General features: G+C 48.5%; 3 protein-coding genes across 6 annotated transcripts in view; 2 read left to right on the forward strand and 1 right to left on the reverse strand.

Annotated features, from left to right (window-relative positions):
* Nucleotides 1–10,581, forward strand: part of PPP1R26 (protein phosphatase 1 regulatory subunit 26) — an 11,343-nt gene extending 762 nt beyond the window's left edge. Inside the window, exons 2-3 of one of the 2 annotated variants that reach the window (XM_042052378.1) lie at nucleotides 2,184–6,209; nucleotides 10,072–10,581. In XM_042052378.1, coding sequence (XP_041908312.1) covers nucleotides 2,245–6,209; nucleotides 10,072–10,120 — 4,014 coding nt within the window. In that variant the 5' untranslated portion in view covers nucleotides 2,184–2,244 and the 3' untranslated portion in view covers nucleotides 10,121–10,581. Of the gene's footprint in view, nucleotides 1–2,183; nucleotides 6,210–6,846; nucleotides 8,466–10,071 lie in introns of those variants that run through there. The other variant, XM_042052377.1, reaches the window with a different exon arrangement.
* A 171-nt stretch (nucleotides 10,582–10,752) lies between these two features.
* CUNH9orf116 (chromosome unknown C9orf116 homolog) lies at nucleotides 10,753–11,824 on the reverse strand. 2 transcript variants are annotated; one of them, XM_042052382.1, is made up of 3 exons: nucleotides 11,563–11,725; nucleotides 11,417–11,495; nucleotides 10,753–11,255 (listed from the first exon to the last, which is right to left on the reverse strand). In XM_042052382.1, the coding sequence occupies exons 1-3, from the start codon at nucleotides 11,625–11,627 to the stop codon at nucleotides 11,055–11,057; spliced, it is 345 nt and encodes a 114-aa protein (XP_041908316.1). In that variant the 5' UTR covers nucleotides 11,628–11,725; the 3' UTR covers nucleotides 10,753–11,054. The 2 variants fall into 2 exon arrangements, with proteins under 2 accessions (XP_041908316.1, XP_041908315.1); XM_042052381.1 differs by having other exon boundaries at nucleotides 11,417–11,824.
* Nucleotides 11,765–13,488, forward strand: MRPS2 (mitochondrial ribosomal protein S2). Of its 2 annotated transcripts, none has more exons than XM_042052379.1 (4): nucleotides 11,765–11,850; nucleotides 11,924–11,989; nucleotides 12,181–12,310; nucleotides 12,589–13,488. In XM_042052379.1, exons 1-4 carry the CDS (start codon nucleotides 11,823–11,825, stop codon nucleotides 13,130–13,132), a joined length of 768 nt encoding a protein of 255 aa, XP_041908313.1. In that variant the 5' UTR covers nucleotides 11,765–11,822; the 3' UTR covers nucleotides 13,133–13,488. The 2 variants fall into 2 exon arrangements, with proteins under 2 accessions (XP_041908313.1, XP_041908314.1); XM_042052380.1 differs by having other exon boundaries at nucleotides 11,767–11,850; nucleotides 11,927–11,989.
* Nucleotides 13,489–14,208: the final 720 nt, after the last annotated feature.

Here is a 14,208-nt window from a genome sequence, read left to right on the forward strand (position 1 = left end):
CCGGGTTGGTGTCCCTTCATGTCCCCTCACACAGCCTCTGTGGGTGCGAACCGGGTTGGTGTCCCCTCATGTCCCCTCACACAGCCTCTGTGGGTGCGAACCGGGTTGGTGTCCCCTCATGTCCCCTCACACGTTCTGTGAATATTCCCTGGGTGAATGTCCCCTTACGTCCTCCCTCAGGCAGCACCCAGGTGTCCCTCGCAGTCTCCATGGGTGCCCTGGGTGGGTGTTGTGGCACAGAAATTCACCCCAATCCCATGTAATTCTTGCAGGATACCCCCAGTCTAGGTGTGGCATAGCAAAGGTACCTGCCCCTTCCCTGAAAACTGTGGAAATAGGTTAATAGGAAAAACGTTGGGGTTTTATTTTTTAATGAAGCTGGGAGCTAAAGTGTGTTAATTGCATTGCTTCAAGGTAATGAGGTATCCTAATTTCTGTCTTTTTGATCCTTAGCTGCCTATTATAAGGAAAAGTGTTTTTAATTTATATTTGCCCAAGTGAACATGTTGGAGGCTGTGTTGGGAACTGTGTGTTCAGGCACAAGTCAGGATTGTGAGGTGCTTTCGGTTAATTCATGGCCAAATACAGGTTCTGTTGGGAGCACTGAGCTCTACTGGTGTGTGTAGAGCTGAAATAAATCCAAACTATCTTCAGTTGACTCAAAGGTGGAAGTTAAAACAGCTTGTGTTGGGTTGCTCCAGGTACCAGTCAGCAAGGAGGGATGGTCTTGATCAAAATACTTAAAATTTTAATTCTGTAGGAATGGCTTGGGACAAATTCTCACAGAGGAAAAGAAAAATCAGAAGTGCGATGAAGAATTGTCTTCCCTGGTTGTCTGTTACCTTTCAGTAGTAAATAAAAAGGAGTTTTAAAGAGTTTAGAGTCATTAATCCTTTAAAATATTTAATGCCACTGATTAATTTGAAACCAGAACTAGAGAATAATTGACAAGAGCAAGGTCAGGGAGGTTTCAGAGGGAAAATCGTGTCCCTCTAGGTTGGCAGAGTCCGGTGCCACTGCAGTTGGGACTCACTGTGTTTGTGCGGAGCCTGGGCTTGAAGAGCCACCCAAATGCTGTAGTTTTTTGGGAATTGCTGTCTCCCTTGATCCAAATGATGCTGCAGGTGAAGCCTTCAACCCTCATGGGACCATGTGGAGATGGTGAACTTTTTGGGGTGTTAAATGGAGTTTTGTGGATGGTTTTTTTCACTCTGCCACAAACCAAAGCATCGTTCTGTCTGCAGTTTCGACTGGAACACAAAGAATAGTTCCTAATCTTCATCCTGCTTTTGTGCACTCCCAAAGATCTGTGTTTGCCAAGAGCTTTTATCCTGCAGTGAGGCCGGATGATTGATGTCTTGGGGTTATTGCTGTAGAGCGTGTCTCAGGAAGAAATAAGTTCCCTGTCCTTCTCTCTGAGCTGCCCCAAGTACCTCAGCTGTGTGTGTTTAACGCCAAGTCAGATCAAGTAAAAGCTGTTTTGGGATATTGTGTGAGTACTCTGCCCTCTGAGGAGGAGTTGGTTTGTGTCCCGCCATCCCAGATCATGGTCCAGCTGTCTCCACATCCACCCATCCTGCACCATGTGGACACAGCCAGCGCTGCTTTCGTTGGAAAACTGGAAAGCTGAGCTGTGTGTTCCTTAAAAAGGGCAGTTATGCCAAAGGAAACAACAGGCAGAATATTTTGCTGGGTTCTCTACTCCCACCAATTCTACTTTATTATGAAAGAATTCCTTAAAATTGTTCTTTCTCTCTTGCCACAAAGTTTTCTGCAGAAGTATTGAGACAACCTTAGTGCAAAGGGGATTGCACACACCAGTGCACTGGGTATCATCACAGTGAGTCTTTGTGTGTCTGGGCAGTACATCATTATTTAGGAGCACATGCAAAAAGGACTGGAAAGCGCAGGAAGATTTTCAGAAGTGAAGATAATTACTTGAATTGGGTTATGATTTTGCCAGAAAATACTACAAACCACAAAAGATGAGTGCTCTGCTTTATGCCCAGTGGCAGTAGTGACTGATTTACCCGTTCAAGTGATGTTGAGGAGTAACTCCTGTGATTATCTGGCACAGTAGTTCTGAGTGTTAATAATTTACAATTTATGTTACCAGGATTATTACATGGAATTTCTAGAAGGCACGCACGTCATAAGTATTTTCCTTTTTTTCTTTGTTTTAGGATGGAGGAGAGACCAGTCTGAAAATCTGTTCCACTGTGGACTTTGCTGTGGTCTGCTAGAATGTTCCTTATGGATGCTTCTCCTCTGGTAGCTCTTCAGACAAAATGGGAGTCCTTTGGACCAGCAAGGAATTGTAGATACCCCGTTTGCTTCCCTGAATCTGACGGCGACATCACCAGAACCTCTGTGAGCGCCAAAGTTCAGATGATCATAAACAACCTGCAAAGCCAAGAGCCTGCCCTGGGTATGAACAATGAGTGTGGCTGTGTTACGCAGAAGAAACAGAAGGAAGAAAAAGGCACCAGTACCAGGGTCCCATCCAGCACCACGTTGCTGCGGAAGCATCCTCAGTATACCCGGTGTGGGTGCCCTGAGGATTCCGATGACACCGATGTGGAGGAGAATGTGGAATTTGAGACTCTCCTGCTGGATTCTGACAGCGACGATTCTGTGGACCGAGGTATAGAGGAAGCCATCCAAGAGTACTTGAAAACAAAAAGCAAAAGTGCCCAGTCATTACCAAGGAATGCAGAGCGTACTGAGAATGTGAGCAGAGACAAAAGGTTTAAGAGAGAATTCTCCCGGAACAAAGTGGCCAGTAACCTCCTCCCCGTGAAGTTTAAAGCCGAGATGCTCTCTGAAGAGTACCTGTCTGACCACCTGGGAATTGGGAAAAGGCTCCAGCCTGCTTCCCCTCAGAGCATCAGCAGCGATGACTCCTTCGAACAGAGCATACAAGCTGAAATAGTGCAGTTCTTGAATGAGAAGAAGCAGCAAGAAATTAGTAAATGTGTTACTGAGGAGGATAAAAAAGATTCCGGTGTGAGATCTGTCCTGAAATGCAACAAAGAAGCAACGAACAGAACGAACTGTGGTGCTATAAAGCAAGGTTGTAGTGCACTGCTCCTGAGGCACCATCCCAAGCTGCAGAAATCCGGTGCCCAGTCCAAGTGTTTGCAGTCAAAAATCCAAGCAGAGCCCAGTGATTTCAGCCAGGTGAACCAAGCGTATCTAGAAATGGCCACTGCCAGCCAGCCCTGGCTCGTGGAGCAGAATGAGGGAAGTGGAGCTCATTACTGGGAGCCAAGGGAAGCACTTATCAAGGAGAGCATGCACACATCTGACTCGAGCAGCGATGATGGCATTGAAGAAGCCATTCAGCTTTACCAGCTGGAGAAAATCAGGAAAGAGGCAGGTCATGCAGCAAACTGTGTCCCTTTGCAGAGGGAGCAATTTGATCCAAAGGGTATGGCAGACATTTCTGCCAGCCTGACAATTAGCTCCACAAAAAGTGCCTCACCAGAAATCCATAAAAACCCTATAAGCAACAAGAGAAAAGAAATTAATTCCAAGTCAACAGGATTAGAAAGCACCAGCAATGACTTTAATAAGCTGTTTAAACCACTGAAAAAAGCCAGACATTTTGCACTTCCAGAAAACAAGATTGCTGCTTGTGAGCTCACACTGCAGGCCTCTTGCAGAGCAGACACATCTGCAGAACTCATGTGTGCAGAAGCTATCCTGGATATTTCCAAAACGATCATGCCATCCCAAATGGGAAGCGACAGCAAATCCCTCACTGCAGACTCCTTCTTTTCTCCCCAGCTTCTTTCATCCTCCCGTTGTGAAAGTGACAGCAGCCTTGTGGACAGTGATGACAGCATAGAGCAAGAAATCAGGACTTTCTTGGCTCTGAAAGCACAGTCAGAAAACCTTGGAACAAAACCTCCCAGCCTGTCACACTCCATCCAGATGCCTTTGCCTTCTGATCCAAACAACCTCACCGGGACCCTTGAGCCTTCTCTGCCCAAAACACTTAAATTATCCCTGAGTCGGAAAAGGAGACTTAAAAGGGAAGGCAGAACAGCAAAACAAGGGGCACCAAAAGCACCTGAACAGCTGGAGACAGGACTTTTCCAGCCAGGTAACTATTCCAAATTCCCTGTGCTCCAAGAGGAGCGCGCCCTGAGCAGCCCCGCAGAATTCCGGGATGCTCAGAGTAGTAAAGACCCGAGGCAGCAGCAGCTGATGTCTCCCAAATTGTCTGGCTCTGATGGCAGCAGATGTGTGGCCTTGGACTCTGTAAACCCTTTTGTGCAGGTTCAGAGTAGCACAAGAAAACCTATAAAAAACCCCACCCAAACCCCAGAGAGGGAGGGGTCGGGTGATGAGAGCAGCTCTCTGGACAGTGATGAGGACCTGGATAGTGCTATCAAGGACCTGTTACGGTCTAAAAGGAAGTTAAAGAAGAAATCCAAGGACCAGAAAGCTCAGTGCAAGAAGAAAGTCAGATTCAGTGAGACAGAAACTCAGCTGCTGGATGAATTCAGTAACCTCCAACAAAACGAGTGGAAATATAAAAATCCCTCACTGCTGAAAAGCTGCCTCTCAAAACCAAGGAAAGCTGTGAGGGAGAATGCAGTCAGGAACCCTCCAGACAACATCAGACTTCCCAATGACAAGCCAGAAACCATGAAAAACCTGGAGTTTAACTTACAGCTTAAAAAAGGCAATAAACCTAAATCAGTTTCAAACCAGCGGGGGGCTAAAAATAGAAAATGTGCTTTCCCAGCTGTGTCGGACACCAGTGACAGCAGCTCAGTGGACAGTGATGACAGCATCGAGCAAGAAATCAGAAGGTTTTTGGCAGAAAAGGCTAAAGACTCTGCAAGCAATTCAGAGATGCAAAAAGGTGATGCAAGTCTGGACCTATTTAGAGCGACCAAACAAACTGGTAATAAAGGAAAAGCAAAGCAGCAGCCGGTGGAAAATGAGATCGACCTCGTGCTGGGTCAGAGTAAAAAGACTGAGGTAGCTCAGCAAACTGAGGAGGTGAAAAACTCTCCGAGAACAGAAGGGAAAAGTGCAATGTTAGCTGGCAGCAGGAAATGTGCTTCCTCTGCAGAGAGTGTTCCTACTACTGGTCAGTCAAAAGCTAAGCAAGGACTGGGGGGGGTCAAAGGTGGTGCTGCTGGGGAGTTACCTGGGAATGCAACAGGGAAAAGGAATGTCCGTAACACAGAGCCCCCAAAAACCAGCAGAAATGAAGGGTGTAAAGTGAGAAAAGTCATGAATGCAAAGCCCAGATCTAAAAGGAAGAATACTTTCCAACTAAAAATCTCAAGTAAATTTATTGCAGGTCTCAAATATGCCCGGGACCGGAAGAAATCGATGCTTTTGAACAAAAAGCAGAAAGCAGAGTGTTTGCTCACCCAGAGCAGTGCCTTGGGAATGGAGGCAGCTTCCCAGGACACAGATGTACTTAACCCCTTGGCCAAAGGTGAATTTAGTGGGGAAACTACACCAGCAATAAAAGCACCCAGTTCCTCTCAGAAACTCACTATGGGAGGGGCAGGTCCCCATGTAGCAGAAACCTGTGCAGGAGCTGAGGCTGCTCCTGTGTGTTTCAAAGTGGCAGCTGAGGGTTGCAGGAAGGCCGACACTCCAGGGCATCAGTCACACTCCAGCCTCCCCTCACAGGAACCGAGTGTGGCAGCAGGAAAAGCTGATAAGGCTTGCAGAGGAACCTCCAGAGCTGAGAACAGCCAGCTGTGGATCGAGGAAGGAGGTATCCACAAAGGCAGCTGGGCTGACTCCACTGTGGATCCCCCACGCCCTGAGTGCAGTGTGGGAAAAGCAGATAAAGTCAGCAGAGACCCAGCTCAGCAGAGTGCTCAGGTGTGCAGTAAGGGAGGGAATAACCAGCTGGACAAGAGGCCAGATCCAAGTTTAGCTTGCCCAAGGCAGGAATTCAATGTGACAGCAGCAGCAGTGGATAACAGTGGAGGAGCATGTGCAGAAAACAGTGTGCAGTTGTGTGTTAAGGAAGAAAAAGCTGAGAGGCAGGAAGAAAGTCAGGTAACCAGCTCCAAAATGGAAGGAAAAATACCTGTCCTGCAGAACAGCAAAGCTGCTAGTGAAGTACACCAAGGGCAGGAATTTTTAACCAAAACCTGTGCAAAATTTACTGATCTACCTGCAGGGGACTGCCCAGGTTCCCTCATGGAAAAAAAGGTTTCAAATATGTAAGTACTTTTTTTTTTTTTTTTTACACTAGCAGTCTTTTTATAAAATAATTCTCATTGTAATTACCTTGGTAAAACTTGAGACAGGAAAGGAGAGGCAGTGGGAGATGCTGATACCTGTATATCATACACACACTAATGTGAAAATAATTCTATTTAACAGGGATATCATGGATAGACATACGTAGCTTTTGTAGAATTTTGTAAATTATTTAAAGTGCTCTAAGGAAATATTTTTTATAATGATTTTTAGGGCTTGCATTCCTACAGGATACTGTAGTTACTGTAGATAAGATATTGGCTAATCACACTTTAAATTATGAGGCCTCTAATTGTCTCTCGAAGGGAAGCCTGTTTGTGCACAGAATTTATTTGGGAACCTGTTAAGAGATCCTAGGAAAACACAGCCTTGGATAGCAATGCAGATGATCTGACACTGGTCACATCCGAGCTGCCTTAGGACAATCCTGTGGGGTGGGTTTTTGCTGGGAGCTCAGTTTTCCCACCCTGAGGACTGTGGGATGAGGTCCCTAAGCAGAACTCGAGTGCAGCTGTGGGTGTGGAGATCCAGCCTGGAAGATACAAATGCAAATTCAGGTAAATCAAGTGAATGGCTCTGTCTGCACGTCCTCTGCAGAGTGATCTCAGCAGCTGCTCAAAGTCCTTTTGAATACCCAGAACCTCCTGCTAGCAGATGATTCCAAGCACAATTGCAGTCCAAGACAAGTGAAGGAGTGTGTCTGTTCAGAGAACGTGATCTCCCTGGATCTCCCTGGATTTCCCTGGATTTCCCTGGATCTCCCTGGATTTCCCTGGATTTCTGTACTGTCAGGCCTGCAGGGCTCAAACAATTCCTCGTTATTCTCAACTATCTCATTTGATGCCCTGCAGTTACCCAGAGATGGCTTTTGGTTTCCTGAATGAACTTTCTGGAATTGAGTGCCCTTAACTTTCCTTTTTCAGAAGTGGTTTTTTAAATGTTACATTTCTGTGAACTTTTCACTGACAATTTTGGTGCAATAAAGCAAAGCTGGGTTTGCTGTAGGAAGTCACAACACAAACGCCACGGATCTTTTCAGCACTGTTCTTTCTTCAGGCTCTTTCTTTGCCTCCATTGCCAGCAGCCAGAATAAAGCAATTTTTCACTACTATCTTCTTATTTGTACTGACTTTCAACGGGATTGAAGTAGCACATTCACATCACACACACACACAAAGTGCCCCCACATTGGTTTCACTGCAAATTCAAAAGGTGTAAATTGGAGTTGTTGGTTCTTTCACTTTCATTTGTGTGTCGTGAAGTCCTTGGAGGAGTTTGTTCTCACATCTTGTCCCTGTGAATTGATCTGATAATCTCTTTGTCTGGTCTTCTGCAGAACTTTTCTCAGCCAAACCACCACTTAGCATCACTTTGTTTCTCAGTCACTTCAGGAGTCTTCCTCCAGGCTGGCCTTAAACTTGCGAAATGGAGCAAAAGCAGCCAAGACTGGATCCAGTATCCCACGGTGTCCCTGGTGTGATGCAGAATATGGGCAAAATGCGGTGTAGCATAGAGTAGTAACTGTGGCATGTAGAGAAATGAACATCCTTGGTGTGTTTATGCTGTCGTGCAGCTACGTTTGAAACATGTTTATAGTGCTCACTTTGGCATTTCTGACTGTCCAGCCACCTTTTTGTAGCCCTTGGGTTGGTTGGCCGGGTTGTTTAAAGGTCAGTGTGTTAGCTCATCTCCATTTTGTGGTAGGATACCTTGGAAAAGTGTTTTTTACTTAGCTCAGTGCCTGCAGTCCCTCTCCACAGGTTTATCTTTTGCTCTGCCTTGATTCCTTTGCAGGATTTGGGCCTTTTGTTTGGAATAGTTCAATAGGCTGGTATTTTAAACTAGAAGTTTTCCAAGTACCTTGCTTTAAAAGGATTAAACTGTATACTTAATTTTCCTAGAGATGTTGGAAGCACTACGTACTGTTTGTATAAAAAGCTGAATGTTTCTCCTCAAAAGTTTTCGGTAAATCCACAGTACGACTTCAGAGGTGTCTCGTGCCCTTGTCGCTGTGTCTGTGTCCTCAGTACCACTCGTGACCTGATTCACTCCCAGTGAAGATGCAATTCCAGTTACCTTGTGCTTTAAATAAAACCTGATTTCAAACAGCACTTTTTTTTTTTTTAATTGATGAATTTGATTTGTATATAGGAAATGGTGTACATTGCTGAGTTTCTAATGTTTAATAAATGGGGTTCTGCCCATGGACCGTGAAACTGGAGTGCTCCTATGGTTTGTGTCATCATCTTGAGTGAGTGATAACTTTTGTGTTCCCTTTTCCCTCCTGAGGATGTTATTAATTCTTTGTAAAAAAAAATGAAGGAGGAGAATTTACAAAATACAAAGGGGGTGGCTTTTGGGAGGTGAGGATGGTGCTTGTGGTAGCAGAACTCCAAGAGTTTACTTTCCTGGTGTTTGTGGTCAAGGAGTAGAGTCTTTCCTTGTGTAACTAAACGTGTGTCAAGGAACATCTCTGGAACTGGAATAGCAGCCAGGGCTCCAGTGGCAGTGTCCTCATCCTGGCCCAGTTCTCATCACTTGTTCAGAAAAGAGAAGTCTGGTGGTTTGGAGCAATAAGAAGTCCCTCTTACACATCACTAAAGGCTGACCAGCTGAGGAATAAAAAAGATTATATTGAGTGGGAATGAATTCATGAGCAAGAGTCCCACACGTGGTGCCAAGGCTGGGACTGCAGCACAAATCTCTCGAGGCTGAATCTTCATAGGTGCATTTCCAAAAGCAGATTTTATCTCCTGTTTATAGTGCCCATGACAGCCCCAGAGAGGCCACAGAGAGAGCACAGACAGCACAGCCCTGCTGGCCCTGGGGAGTGCCCAGAAAACTCCTTTTTCCTTTATTCCCACCCTCCTGAGACCCGAGTTAATCCCTTATTGCAGTAGAAACATGAAACCATAAACTCAGCTCTTCTAAAGCTTGTGAAGTTACCTTTTTTTTCATGAGTGCTGGTTCATGGTTTTTAAAAATGCACAATGCTATTTTTTCTTTCCAGTCAGAGCACAAAACTTGTTAAATTAGATATTAAGTGATTAAACTACTTGGTGTTTTTTATTACAGCTCTGGTGAGTTACAGATCCTGGCTGCAGCACCACAGCTCTCAGATAAATCTGAAAAGAGGTTTATTGCTTCATTTTTTTACCCCAGTGACTGTTTTTGTGTGCTTTGGGAACAATCTTCAAGGATCCTCAAGGGACCAGAAGGACTCCCTTAATTTTTTATTACCAGTTCTTCGCTGCTATTTTAGGAACACATGTTGTGACGTGTAGCTGCTCTTTATACAAGGCAGGAACACACCATTCCTGCCCCCATTTCTTTTATTAATGTAGAAGCTTTTTAATTTTTCATCCCTTCAGTTTGTGATAGTTCAGCCTCACATAATTTTATCTGCAAACGTGAAAATCTTCCTTTCAAAAGACAGAGTAGAAAGAGATCGTTTGAGGTAGATCCTGTGTGGTAAAATGTGTCATTTTTAGGATGATATTTTGAATTTGTACAGGTATTTCTTTTTAAAAAATTGTATTTGGTCTAACCTCTGAATACTTAGATACATTGCATGCCAAACTCTTCAAAGGAACTGGTTTCAAGAGTAAAACTAAAAGGGAAGAAATTGAGGCAAGGAAGAAGAGGTGGGTGTTTTCAGATGGAGTGGGAAAATATGTGACAGAATCCACTCCATTTATATTCTTAAGAGGCAGCCTTATCTCTAAATTATGCCACCTGCAGAAAAATCTGTGGATAAAAATACACATAACATTGCCACAACTATTTCAATTGATTCAGCACTTTGTTATTTTCTCATTTCAGGAGAAGAAAGGGAAGTTCTAAGAAGCTCCAGGTATTGTCTAGAGTCTAATACGAGAGTAACAGCAAATGAGAGAGGGTTGCTTATTTCTTTTCCTATGTTAAATCTTTGAAATGTTAACTTTTCGGGCCCATTTGTGCTCAGTTTATTTACCTGTTCCAATGTATTGGTGTGTTTGCAGCAGAGGGGGGTTTACCCAGCTCTTGCTATGTTTGAGATAACCACATGCCACAAATAGGGAATATTTCTGACATGTGAGGAATATCAATTGCAGTGGTGTTTTGACATAATGTTACACTCATTATTTATATTCTTAGCAAACAGTTTGAATAATATTATGCTCATTTTTAATGTTATGTTACACCTGTAAGGTGGGACTGTTTCTCATCCATCAGGCAGAGTAGTTTCTCTTAAAAACTCATCTTTACCCAAAAATATTCAGGTGTTCTTTCAGTGCACTCACTGTCCAACTGATGCAGTTTCTCTGCCTGTAACTACAGTTGTTCCAATAAAACTTAAAAAAAAAATTTCTTTTTGATTACTTGTCATTATTTGAATAAATTCTTAAAACGCTGTAGTTTTGAGAGAGAAGAAACATGAACTTTCTACAAGAAATCCAAAGAGTTAATTAATACCTCTGGAAAACTTGCAGATTGATTAGTCATTAAATAGTAGAGAGGCAGTTTAAATCTTAATTTTTAATGGTATGTGGTACATGAGCCAAGAGTGTAAAGGATCATTAGTGACAAAGAGGATAAGGGGATGTATATGTAATATATGTTGTTCTAGTATTTATACACTACTGATAAATTAGGTAAAAGCCTTCACCTAAGCAACCTAACTGACATCAACCACACTAAATCTTTAATATATTACTCCTAATAACATTCCTCTGTAATCTAGTGGGTTTTGTTTAGCATCAAGGCTGGCTGTAGATGGTTTTCCCAGTGCAGCCAAAAGCCGCAGTGGCTCTGTGGTGTCCCCGCTACAGCGGCTGGTCCCTGCAGTGCGAGGGGCCGCTGGGGTTGTAGCTGGGGTGGAAGTCCAGGTGCTCGTAGGCGGTGATGAACGTGTCGGGGCCGGTGCAGTGGCTCTTCTCCAGGGACGTGTTCAGGCCGTCGTTCCTGACCATGCCAATCTTGCCCAGATGATCCGAAAACTTGTGCGAGAGGATGTTGAAGGAGCTCTGGGGGTGGCGAGAAAAGGGTGGGGATGTTTTACATGCCAACATGGACAGCACCCGCAAAGCCTCGATGCAGCGGGGCTGGATGCAGGTAAGGGCAGCGTGTCTCCATCTGCCGCGGGTGCTCGGTGCAGAGGCCGAACTCGGCCCCCCGGGTCACGTACCGGCAGCTCGTGCACCGTGGGGGCCCTGCTGCCGTAGCTCTGGTTGGTGGTCCAGAACCGGGGGTGAGCCGGCGGCTGCCTGCGGGGGGAGAGCACAGGTAGCGCGGGGAGCGGGGCGGCGGGGCCGCGCCCGGGGCAGCGCTCACCCGTAGCCGCGGTAGAAGGTGAGCTCCTGAAAGCGGCGGGGCACCTCCTGCTCGGGGCCGGCCATGGCGGAGCCGCCGGGGACGCGGGGACGGAGCGTTGCCCGGCGACGAAACGCGGAGGGCGGGGAGCGATCGCAGCGCAACCGCCCCGGGGAGAGCCCGCCCCGTCCCGCAGGAAGCGGAAAGCGCCGCTGACCTTCCGCCGTCTCCTCCTCCTCCTCCTCCTCCTCCTCGTCCGTGCCCTGCGGCGGGCTCGGAGCATGGCGGTGCCGCGGCTCCTGCGGGCAGGTGAGCGGCGGGGCCCGGCCCGGCCCGGAGCGCCCCGGCCCGCCCGTGTGACCCACGTGTTTCTCTCCCGCAGCAGCCCCGCGGCTCTACAGCACCGTCCCGGTCCCGGCCACGGCCCCGGCAGCCACCCGGCCCCGCGGTGAGTGCTGCCGTGCACCCCGGGAAAGGGGGTCCCCAGAGCCACGCACTGCACCCCTGGCACCCCAGCCCGTGAGCGATGCCCGTGCGGGTGTCACCGCCGTGCAGAAGCCGGTCGTGCTGCATCGGGCGCCTCTCTGCAGTCCCGGCTCATCCCCAAAATGCAGTCATTATTTCTTTCCCCTCTCTCAGCTGAGGATGACAAGCTGCTGACGGAGCCTCTCAGCCACCCCGACTTCTTCAGCGTGAATGAGCTCTTCACCCTGAAAGATCTCTTTGATGCTCGGGTACACCTGGGCCACAAAAAGGGATGTCGGCACAGGTGAGTGATGCTGTTTTGTGATCCAGCTCGTGTTGACATCAGGAATGCTTCCCTAGACCACATTTGCTGGAGTGGTCTGAGCCTGGAACTGCCCACACAGGGCAGGTTACAGGGATCCCCCCGATGTGAGACTGGGGCACACACTGGGTGTGAGGGCTCTCTGCAGAGAGCACCTCTGGTATCAGCCAGGAGCTGGAGCATGGGATAGTCCAGAAACACTCGATGCCTGCACACCCCATCCCCGTGTCCCCTGTGTCGCACTCCCACTGTCCCCGCAGGTTCATGGAGCCCTACATCTTCGGCTGCCGCCTGGGTCAGGACATCATCGACCTGGATCAGACCATGCAGCACCTGCAGCTGGCCCTCAACTTCACAGCCCACGTCGCCTACCGCGGGGGCATCATCCTGTTTGTCAGCCGCAAGCGCCAGTTCTGCCACCTGGTCGAGAGCACGGCGCGGGCCTGCGGGGAGTACGCGCACACCCGCTACTGGCAGGGAGGGCTCCTCACCAACGCCTCCATCCAGTTCGGCCCCGGCGTCCGCCTGCCCGACCTCCTCGTGTTCCTCAGCACCCTCAACAACGTCTTCGAGCCGCACGTGGCCATCCGGGATGCGGCCAAGATGAACATCCCCACCGTGGGGGTGGTGGACACAAACTGCAACCCGTGTTTGATCACCTACCCCATTCCCGGGAATGATGACACCCCCGCGGCCGTGGAGCTCTACTGCAAACTCTTCAGGATGACCATCATCCGTGCCAAGGACAAGAGGCGGCAGAGCGAGGCCATCGAGGAGCTGCGGAGCAAAGCCAAGGGCAATTAGAGCCCTAGGGATGCGCTCAGTGCCTCACTGATGGGTGTCCTGCTCCACTTCCATGGGACTGGCTCTGCATCCAGAGCACCGGCTTTTGGCAGAGCTGGCTGGCTGGGGAGGGGACCCCCCAGCCCTGTGTACAGTGATCCGGCAGTGGTCACAGCCATGGAGGGTCTCTAGCTCCAAAAATTGTCCAGAGCAACGTAAGGGAAAATGGAGCCAGGCCAGACCCTGCTCCTGTCCTCAGGTTTGTCACTGTTGCAGGGGGGTGCCGCTGTCCTGTGGCTTTCCTGTGTTTGTGATCTCATCTGAAGCCACTTGTATCTTGCACCTCTTCTTAGCAAATAAAGGGATTTATCCCTGTGCTCCTTTTTGGGTTTTTGCCTTGTGGAATGGGATGGGGAGTCTGGCCAGGGCAGTCAAGGCGATGGGAGGGAATGGGATGAAGGATGTCCCCAAGCTGGGGACACTGCACCGTGGCTGCTGCAGGGTAGAAGGGTCCTCAGTGGGGGTCGGAGGGTCCCTACTTGGTCCAGTGACACACTGGGAGCCCAACCTTTGCCACTGCGGGAAGCGGGGGACTCTAGGAGCAGCTGAGAAAAGGGATACCCATACTCCAGCACGCCTCGTGTTTCCATGGGAGGCCCCAGGGTAGCCCGGGGCAGGGGTCCGTGCCCCATCCCGTGTCCCTATCCCGTGTCCCGTCCCGTGTCCCCATCCCGTGTCCCTATCCCATGTCCCCATCCCGTGTCCCTATCCCATGTCCCCATCCCGTGTCCCATCCCATGTCCCTATCCCGTGTTCCATCCCATGTCCCCATCCCATGTCCCCATCCCATGTCCCATCCCGTGTCCCCATCCCGTGTCCCATCCCGTGTCCCATCCCGTGTCCCCATCCCGTGTCCCATCCCGTGTCCCCATCCCGTGTCCCTATCCCGTGTCCCTATCCCGTGTCCCTATTCCGTGTCCCTATTCCGTGTCCCATCCCGTGTCCCCATCCCGTGTCCCATCCCGTGTCCCCATCACGTGTCCCATCCCCTGTCCCATCCCGTGTCCCCATCCCGTGTCCCATCCCGTGTCCTATCC

The sequence above is a fragment of the Corvus kubaryi genome, unplaced genomic scaffold (assembly GCF_017639235.1).
Source record: "Corvus kubaryi isolate FWS band 111438036 unplaced genomic scaffold, C.kubaryi_AGA036_p1.0 78, whole genome shotgun sequence".
Taxonomy (NCBI): Eukaryota; Metazoa; Chordata; class Aves; order Passeriformes; family Corvidae; genus Corvus; species Corvus kubaryi.

Bases quoted from the DNA above. Each gene is read 5' to 3' on its own strand.
- CUNH9orf116 (XM_042052381.1), bottom strand. From the start codon at position 11,824: ATGCTCCGAGCCCGCCGCAGGGCACGGACGAGGAGGAGGAGGAGGAGG. The intron at 11,256-11,416 runs GTACGTGACCCG...CGCCACCCCCAG, and splicing joins CCACGGTGCACGAGCTGCCG to AGCTCCTTCAACATCCTCTC.
- MRPS2 (XM_042052379.1), top strand. From the start codon at position 11,823: ATGGCGGTGCCGCGGCTCCTGCGGGCAG. The intron at 11,990-12,180 runs GTGAGTGCTGCC...CCCCTCTCTCAG, and splicing joins GGCAGCCACCCGGCCCCGCG to CTGAGGATGACAAGCTGCTG. The intron at 12,311-12,588 runs GTGAGTGATGCT...CTGTCCCCGCAG, and splicing joins AAAAAGGGATGTCGGCACAG to GTTCATGGAGCCCTACATCT.